This window comes from Mirounga leonina, unplaced genomic scaffold (assembly GCF_011800145.1).
Source record: "Mirounga leonina isolate KUSES-001 unplaced genomic scaffold, KU_Mleo_1.0 Mir_127, whole genome shotgun sequence".
Taxonomy (NCBI): Eukaryota; Metazoa; Chordata; class Mammalia; order Carnivora; family Phocidae; genus Mirounga; species Mirounga leonina.
Genome location: NW_023270316.1, coordinates 703024 through 712736, shown reverse-complemented (window position 1 = coordinate 712736; position 9713 = coordinate 703024). Strand labels below are relative to the sequence as shown.

The 9713-nt window shown below is 55.9% G+C and overlaps 1 protein-coding gene across 1 annotated transcript in view; it reads right to left on the bottom strand.

Moving 5' to 3' along the window:
• Positions 1-9713, bottom strand: part of GRTP1 (growth hormone regulated TBC protein 1) — a 20349-nt gene extending 10636 nt beyond the window's left edge. The window contains exons 1-4 of the mRNA XM_035003020.1: positions 9574-9713; positions 9192-9343; positions 3393-3551; positions 459-583 (exon numbers count right to left, since the gene is read on the bottom strand). Of these exons, the coding sequence (XP_034858911.1) occupies positions 459-583; positions 3393-3551; positions 9192-9343; positions 9574-9611 (474 nt within the window). The 5' untranslated portion in view covers positions 9612-9713. The remainder of the gene's footprint in view (positions 1-458; positions 584-3392; positions 3552-9191; positions 9344-9573) is intronic.

Sequence of the window (9713 nt, the reverse complement as noted above, 5' to 3'; positions counted from 1 at the left end):
TATACGCACGCACATGCACACACTATACACACGTACGTGCACAGACACGCAGACATGCACACGGACGCACACATACATGCATACATACACATGTATGTGCAGACATGCACAAGCAGACATGCACAGACATGCGTGCACACATACATGCACGCACACTCTCTGCACTGAGGCCAGGAGGTGCTGGTCACTCATTCCAGTAATTACAGCCCTGCTCACACAAGTGAGTCCTGCCTGCTTCCCAGCCTCACCCCTCCCTACGGTCTGGCACCAAAAGAAATCATAAGTAGACATTGTACTGCTTCTCTACCTGGGAAACATTTCAACGTCACAGCCCTGCGTCTGGGGCTCATGAACGGGACTGAACACTTAGCCTTCACCAGGAGAACATCCCTGCTATAAACTGCGGGCGCATCACGCTCACCTTCCCCACTGGCGTGTGCTGACTTCCTGGAACTTACCTGGCAATAGCCCACACCTTGGTTGTGGCGCCCATAGGCCAGCAGCACATTGTACAGTGTCTTTTGTAAGCAGGGATCTGCACTCTTCCGGAATTTAATGTTGTCCGGGAAGGTCCTGTTCATATCTGCAGGGAAATTCAAGACACGGAATTATCCAGACGGTGGAGACGGAAGACTGGCCTATGATGTACAAAGTAGTCCTGTGTCTACCCCCGACGAGGCCTAAAACCCCGCCTGGCAACCCTGGCCGCCCTCCACGGGCAACAGGGCCATGGTAACAGGAGTCAGGATGGAAGACAAAGGTGTTGGCGGGGTGTCCCGCCCTGTCCAGCTACAGTCCCGGTGCCCCAGCGGCCCCAACAGCACATTCTCTCCAAGGTCGCTTCTCCCGCCACATGGCCCCCGCCTCTCCTCAAGGTCCTCGGCCCTGCACCCCATCGGCACCACCGCCCCCAATGTCCCCCCCTTGGCCAGGGAGGGCGCTCAACTCTAGGACCCCAGGCCACAGGTGAACTCTTGTTCACAACACTGGAAAATCTTCCCAATTCTGAAGATAGAAAACACACTGAGAATCCCCTTCAGACACCCTGGTCCGCCTTCTGCACCAGCGCCTACAGGCCAGGCCCCACGCGGACCCGACACCTGGCTCATACGTGTTAGCCTGCAGACGGAGGAAGGAAGGAGGGTTTGTGTGTCTTCTGAACCCACTGACCTCACTTAGATGAGATTTGTGGTGTGTTTGCTGCCGCGCTAGGTGTGATCACCAGAACGGACTGGGGCACGCGGGACCCTCAGCTCCCCGCCCGCCATCGGGCGAGGCGCCTATGGGCCGGCCTCTGCTCGCACCTGCGTCCCCACCATGGGACAGTGCTTCTGTTCCTACCTACGGCGCCCGCGCTGAACCTCTGCTTACCGGAGAACAGACCTGAGCTGAACAGTAAGCTTTCCTGCCTCAAAGCACGTTATTTTTCATTGTATGTTTGTTTACAAGGAAGTTTTTTTCCTGGAATTCTAAACATTCCAGAGGAGAAAATTAGTGTTTTTTACGAATTCAGACTCTGGAGTGACCAGCTGTGCTCATTCTTATACACTATTCTTTATGAGGAGTTTTCCACATGTTTTGAAACTTTTCTCTGGGAACAGCCCCTCCTCTCCCCACTGTGGAAGGAGGTGTGGACAGGGACGTTCAGGCTGTGCTCACACGCAGCATGGCTCCACCCTCTGTCCCTATAAAGTGATTTCTCCAGGTCCCTCAAAAAACCAGACTTCGAACGACCACGTGACCCAGCAGTCCCACTGCGGGCACGTCCCCAGAAGAACCGAAAGCAGGGCCTCTAAGAAATCTCTGGACACCGGTTCCTCACAGCAGACTCTCACAGGCAGGAGTCAACTGGGGTGCCCATCACCGGCAGAAGAGAGAACTTGGACGGAGTCTGTCCTGACAGCCAAACCGTGCTCAGCCCTAAAAAGCAAGGAGACCCTGACACACGCAACAATGTCGACCACGCTGAGCCAAGTGAGCCAGACACAAAAGCACAAATTCTGCATGATGTCCCTTACCTGAGACAGAGGAGGAGGCCGCCTCGGGGGCGGGGAAGTCGGTGTTTAAGGGGGACAGAGTTTCAGTTTGGAAAGATGGAACAATAAATTCTGTTACGTATATTTTACCACAATAAAAAATTGTTATCCAAAAATGCCGGCACTGAACAGAACCTCTAAATTCACTTTCCAAATGAACAGCAACATTCTGTTTTATCTGATATGCGTGGCCTCCCTTGGACCCCAGGCCTCCCCCAACCTGAGGCAGCCCGGCGGCCCCTCCTCCCCCGGGTTCCGGTGCTGGGGCTGCCTCGAGGGCCGAGGGACCCCCTTCCTTAGGCTGGGGACACACCTCAATCTCACTCCACCATGGAGCCCCACCTCTCAGCACATTCAAGTAATTGGGTTTTAAAGAATTATTTTGTGGGGCGCCTGGGTGGCTCAGTTGGTTAAGCCTCTGCCTTCAGCTCAGGTCATGATCCCAGAGTCCTGGGATCGAACCCCAAGTCGGGCTCTCTGCTCTGCGGGGATCCTGCTTCTCCCTCTGCCCCTGAGGCTCCCCCCACTCATGTGTGCATGCTCTCTCTCTCAAATAAAATCTTTTTAAATTTAAAAAAAAAAAAAAAATAGGGGCGCCTGGGTGGCCCAGATGGTTAAGTGTCTGCCTTCGGCTCAGGTCATAATCCCAGGGTCCTGGGATCGAGCCCCGCATCGGGCTCCTGGCTCGGGAGGGAGCCTGCTTCTCCCTCTCCTTCTGCCTCTCCCCCTCCTCATGCTCTCTCTCTCTATATATATATGTATCTCTCTGTGTCTCAAATGAATAAATAAAATCTTTAAAAAAAATATTTTGTGTTTAAGTTTGTATTTCTCAAAAACAAAACCATAAAGGCAGACACTTCCTCAAAATCTAATTATTCAGTTTAGGTTAAATATTTGTTTGGGCGCTTTGGACATTTACGAGCTGGTGAGCCTATGTGGCCACTGAGAACATCTGGGGATCCATCAGCACCCCAAATGACAACGGGAGTTTGACGCCGAGGCGGGCAGCCGTGGTGTGCAGCGTCAGGACATGCGGGTCACCGTGTCTGTAAGCCCAAGGGCGCTGTCATCAGCACAAATCCCTCACAGGGATTACCCTCCGCGCCCTGACCGCTGGCTCAGCAGCCTGCTCACCCGCCTCGGGTTCTCCACGGAAGAAACCTGGTCCTTCCCTCACCCACGTCCGTCCTGGCCGGCTGAAGCAATTAAAAGCACTGTTCTCCCCTCATGAATGCTTAAGCTTTGGTTTTCCTTTAAGAAAAATAAAATTTCAACTTAAAAACAGCAGGTGCCTCTTGAACAATGTGCATTTCCTCTTCAGCATTACGATTCCGGGGAGCTGCCCAGGCGGCTCACCTGTCCTGATGGCCTCCTCCAGCCTGTCGTTCCGCTCTCCCTGGAGGAGTCGGTGGTAATAGCCGGGGTTCCGGTCCATCTGGGCCTGGGCTCCACTCACCCCCATCCAGACGCGGGCCCGGTGCTCGAGGGGAACGCCCTTCCGGATATAGCGCTTCACTGAAACGGAGAGAAGGGGCTGCTTCAGAGGGACAGACACGCGTTGCCTGGGCTCAGAGGCCTTTGGGCCGAGGACACTGACTTCCATGCTTGCAGCTCACTCCTCCCCACGTCCGACAGGAGAAGACCGGTACACACACACATGCCGGACGCCGCGGGCTGGGCCCCAAGCTCCGGGTCAGGGCCCCACAGGCCAGGATCCACACACAGGAGGAGACACCAGGAAAGCTGGCGGGAGAGAGGCCACACCGAGTGAAGGGACAGAGGCAGGAAGAGGCCCTTGCTGGTCGGGGAGCAGTGAGGGTCTGAGGGACAGCTGTGGGCAGGGACAGCAGCTCAGATGCATGGTCCAGCCCTGGGGTGACCGGGAAACAGGGGACCGAGGTCAGATGGGGTTCGGGAAAGCTCTCTGCGGTCGCACAGAGGACGAGCGTGAGCCAGAGACCGGGAGGAGGCCCAGCAGGTTTCGGGGCTGGGGTCTGGGTGGCCCCTCTGCCTGGGGGCTTCAGCGGCAGGTCACTGTCCTATTCTACACCTGATCTGTGTAAGTGGAGAACTACTTTGGGTGAAATATTTTTATTGATAATAAATACGTGAAAAAGTAATCATTAATTTTCTAATGACCTTAGAAACATATAGGGAAAGAAGCCAAAAACCACGAACTACCTCAATGAATCACTAATTTCCCAGGCAGCTGGGAAAGATTTGTGAGACTAACATTCAAATGAATTACAGTAAGCCTGGGGCGCCACATTATGCTTTTAATGACCTTAATTTAACCCTCAAAACAGCTCATTTTCAAAGGAAATATTCAAAGCATTGTTGTTTTCCTTCCAGGTTATATTTAAGTACCACTCTTAAAAAAGAAATGCACTTTAAAAAATATATAAAGTAAAAAGAAATTACTTTAAGAAAAAATAAAAGGTCATACAACGAAAGAAGAGCCACAATCTGCTCTAAGAAAAAAAACATCTGAGGCACCAGCGGCATTTAACAGAAAAACGTTACAGGGATAACGCGGGTAACAGTCAAGAAAAGCACCAGGGCCAAAGCGCTATGCGCTCAAACCGCAGGCGAACCCACGACTGAGGAGCGCCCTGCGTGGAGCTCCAGGAGGGGGGCAGGCGGGGCCTCGGAGCTGAGCGCCGCGCGGGCGGACGGACAGACTGACGCCGCTCAGTGCAAGCCAAAGGAAACCAGAAACCCTCTTGGCCGGCGTGGCGGCCTCCGTGCCGGGTACTGTCGCCGCGCAGGTTCGGGAAGAGCAGAAGCTCGTGTGGTTCTCCCGCGCGCCGAGCACTTTCTACTGAAGGAGCCACCATGATGCGGGGGGAGGAGAGGGGGGTGGGGGGGGCGGGGGCGGAGCCGGTGGGGACCCCAGAAGGGAAGGACACACATGCCAACAACAAACTGAAACTCTAAAACCGATCTATAAATTCAACCGGATTCTGCAAGTCCAGGGGAAAGGCAACGGAACTGGAGGAACCAAAACAGGCTTGAGGTGAAGCTGGAGTCACTACCTGAGCTCAAGGCAACCCGACGCTGTGGTGCCAGTGAAACACCCAGGCCCGGGGACGTAAGGGGAAATCCAGAACCCGCCCCACACGAGCAGATCAACTGCTTTCTGACAAAGTTGCAGAGGAAGCCCACGTAGGCACAACGGTCTTTCGCGCAAAGAAGGCGGCTGGCGGGAGCCCCCAAGTGCACAGCCGGTGGGCAAGACCGAGGTTTCTTGCCCGTTAAACACACAGTCACCGTACGACCCTGCACCCCCAGTCCTGGGCATTTACAACGCTGGCCTGACGCCTCCCGCTGACGCACGCACACAAACCCCGTGGTCGCCCGAGACTGGAATGTTCCTCAGCGATCAGACAGACCCAAGATCGGGGACGCGGCTGCGAAGCAGGGCGAGGCGGAAGGAGCCAGCCGGGAAGGCCAGGGGCCGCGGGGGGCCACAGGGGGCCACGGGGGGCCGCTCCCGCACTGTCCTCAGAGGCCCCAGCCCGCATGCGGGGAGGGACCAGGCAGCAGGAGGGGACAGTTTTCAGTCTCGCTCGAAGTGACCCCGGGCTGTGTGTGTCTAAACTCACAGAAGTGTCAACAGGTAAGGGTGAATTTCCCTGCAAATTAAAAATTTTTTAAATAGGGGCGCCTGGGTGGCTCAGTCGTTGAGCGGCTGCCTTCGGCTCAGGTCATGATCCCAGGGTCTTGGGATCGAGTCCCTCATCGGGCTCCCTGCTCCGCGGGAAGCCTGCTTCTCCCTCTCCCACTCCCCCTGCTTGTGTTCCTGCTCTCGCTGTCTCTGTCAAATAAATAAATAAAATCTTAAAAAAAAATTTTTTTTTTAAAATAGAAAAAAAAAAGGCAAATGCAAAATGCCTAAACCCCTCCCTGGAGTCGGACACTGGGCTCCCCTGGGACCCGCCAGCCCAGCCGGGAGGGGCGCCCGGGCCAGGAGGCCAAGGTGGCTGAGCTGTTGCAACAGTTTCCAAGGACGAAGGCTTCTGCTACTTTTGTTGTTTGTTCTCTGGAGTTACAATGTTTCTTCAGAAGAGAATGAAACTAGCTTACCTGTCCCCAGAGACTGACCTTCCCTGACCTCAGGGAATGCGGGGGGGGGGGGGGGGGGCTCTTAAAAGAAGGTGAAACAAATCCCTGTGTGTCTTGGTATTTGCCTTTGAAAGTCTGTTTTTGCAACTTAATTCTAACTTAAATGGTGCTGATACTCTAAGCCACTAGGAAGGAGACTGGCGCCAGCGTGGGCGGGAGCAGAAAGATGGTTGGCCAAGGCCGGGCTGAGTCTGCCCAACTGCGGTTGCCTAGGTGGAGGGAGAAGAAAGAAGCCGTAGATGGGCAAGACTGAAGTTTCTTGCCCGTTGGGAGGCAACGTTGAAGGGCAAGGGTTCATTTCTTGCCGTACGACCCTGCACCCTCAGTCCTGGGCATTTACAACGCTGGCCTGACGCCTCCCGTGGATATTTGCTACAGACGAAAAGAAAAAAGAGAAGGACAAAGCAGACCTTCGTCACGTCCACAAGTGGGAGTCAAACCGAAGTCTGGGCTGCCCTCTGCAGATAGGCTGACACCGAGATCCAGAGGTCCCTGTGTTACTGGTGACCGAAGGTCGGCGTCTAGATGAAAGTCCTCCACAACAGAGCACCACACGGCAGGATGAAGAAAACAAGACTCGGTCCCAAGACGGGACCAAAGGGGGGCCGTGCAGGTGTGGCTGGAAGCAGGTGCGGCTTTCTGGCTGGTCCCACCGAGCCACGGCCACCGCCGCCGGATGCCACGTGCCCGACTACACTGCGGTCAGCCTGGAGCTGGTGGGAGAACTGGATTCTCACGTTGGAATGACTCGTGCACTCCTGTTCATGCCTGACAGCCACCCCAGACTCCCCAACCATCATGCCAAGCGCCAGCCGCGACACCCAGCGTCACAGAACCGTGTGAGCCCACATGCCTCTCACAGACTGATCTGTGCCCCCGCTTCCTGAAGACGGCAGGCCGCGAGCCCCCCTTGACTGCCCGGCCCCAGGCTGCAGGCTCATCAGGAGTCAAACATTCCTGCTTCCAAACCCACTATGCCGCTTATACTGGTTACATGAGTCAAAGAAATACTAAAGCAAAAAAGAAGTAGTTCAATAAAACCATCTTAAATTCTTAAAGTTGACAGATACCAGTGCTCAAAGAAAGCAGAAGCAAAAACAAGACAAAACATTTGAGCCAAAATAAGAGAACTAAAAAGACGGGAAGGACGAGCATCTGGAAGCTTCTGCATCTGGCTGCTCTCAGTCCTGCTCAACCTGGAGAGAACAGATGCTGGAAAACAGACACGGGACACCGAGTGTGGCTTCGGTAGGCGGTGCAGACCGTCAATCAGTGGGCTCACCTCGTTCAAAGGGAAGGACGGGACACACTGGAACCAAACGATAAAACCAAAGGTAGGGAGATGAAGGCGCGTTTGTGTTTCACGTAAAAACACAGGCTTACGCACACACACACCTGACAGGGACCGTGCTTTCCCTGACTGCTGGTCAGCAGTCCGGAGTTAGCCCCGGCGGGCAGGAGGCCTTCTCCTGCATCAAGGCAAACTCCCGAGCGGGGGGGGGGGGGGGGCTGCATTTGCACGTGTGTGTGCATGCGTGTGCTCGCCCTGCTCCGGCGGAGACACAGGGTGGTCCCGACGATCGCCTCTGCCTCACATACGGGTCTGGACCAGGAGAGGAACTCCAGCTCACTCTACATCTTGCAATGTGATTAACGTGTTTTACCATGTACATAAGTTACGTTTACTTTATGCACTTCTATTTTTTTTTAAGAACAAAAGACCAGTCAACTTTTAAGAATAAATGAAAAGGGAAACAAAAGCAGATATGCTGGTGGAAACACAGGAACACCGGGGTGACGCAGGGATGGCCATTAGCGATCCCTGGAGGAGGCACACAGTGCGCAGGCCTCCAGGATCCACAGGGCAACACGGCACAAGCCTGAGCCCCTCCCAGCCCCCACCCCAAACCTCCTGGAACGAGGCCAGCTTACCTGAGTGCTTACCAAACCCTCCCCCATCAGTAGCAGCCCCGAGGAGGGGCCCCAGCAGGGGAGAGGCATGTTGGTGGGGGGCCCAGTGTCGAGCAAGAGCCTTCCTCCTCCACGAGTGCTGTCCCCCAAAATCAACCTGCCTCCGCCAAGCCTCCTGTTCAACTGGGCTATGCACTGGGACCACCTGGGCCCTGTTCACTAACCCCTTTACAAGCAAAAATTGATCTTGTCACCCCCTTGCTTACAAACCCTTACAAATCTGCAGGGTCATGTGATGGAACCCTGGTTCCAAGTCCAGCACGCCCTCATTCCATCCCCAGTGCTGGTCACACGGTTCTGTCCCTGCAGCTGCCCTCTGGCCTCACCCCTTCTCTGTCATTCATGTCCTATTTCAGAAAGTCCTTTATCTTAACTCCTAGAAGCACACAGCCCTCAGCCCCCACCCGCAGGTTCCACCAGCCCTTTATCCGCAGCCTGGGGAACACGGAAGGCAAACACTTCATTCATTCATTCAACAAATACTGAAGGAATTAGAGACCAACCCCCGCTGCAGGGAGGGGGCTTGATTCCAGCAGGAATGCAACAAACCAGATATGCACCAGTTACACAGCCAGAAGGCAACAGAAGCAGGACGGACGGGCAGGACTGTGTGGGTGTAACAGGAAGGACCTGCCATCCCAGACAGGAGCTTGGGAGGGCCTCCTGGAGGCGGCATCCCAGGCAAAACCTGGAGGAGGGGAGAAGCCCAGAGTGAGGCAGGCGCAGGCCCGGTGGTCCGTGGGGGCAGGGAGGCGGCAGCAGCTGGAGTGAGGTGGGCTTTGACCCTGAGGGAAGCCGGGAGGGAGGGCTTCACTCCGGGTATGGGACAGGGGAGAACCTTGCTCACTCCTGAGAGCAGGAAAGCGGTTTTCTTGCCAGATACCCCAGACCCCAGATCTGGTCCCCTGTTTGGAAGGAAGGCCAGGGTCCCCATCTCAAAGCGGGGGAAGGGTCTCCTGCGCTTTACTAGAGCAGGTTCTAGCCAGTTCGAAGCCTTGCGCGGCCAGCTGAGGGCTCAGGGAACCCGGGCCTCTCCTCGCGCGTCTGTTTCCAACTCACCTGTCCCACTCCTCTGAACACGACTACTCCCCTTCAGAAGTTTAGACCATTTTATGGCTCTTCTAGTGAGTATCACCAGGTAGGTGGAAAAAAACTCTTCGTAAGCTGCATAATCGAAGTCTTCGGGCCTTTCAAACCCGTACGGATCAATCCTACAACCCAAGAATACAAAGAACCTGTGAGCCCCAAATAAAGTTTCGCGCGCTCGTGCGCCCCGCGGCCCTGCCCAGGGTCCCCGCGGGGACGAGGCCGCGAGCGCTCGTGGAGCCAGGGCGGAGCGCAGCGGGGGACTCCGGCCCCGCACCCAGGCGCACCCGCAACCCCAGGTCCCCATCCCGCACCCCAGGCTGGGCGAGGCGCGCCCCCGCCCCCACGCGCCCACCTGGGGACCCGGTCCCGGGCGCTCCCCGCGGACTCCATGCCGGGAGGGGGGTGGGGGCGCCCGGAGGCGCAGGAACCGTGGGGTCGACGCCGACGGGCCAAGGCCACCTCCCGGGACCGGAGCGCGCGTCCTTCCGCCGG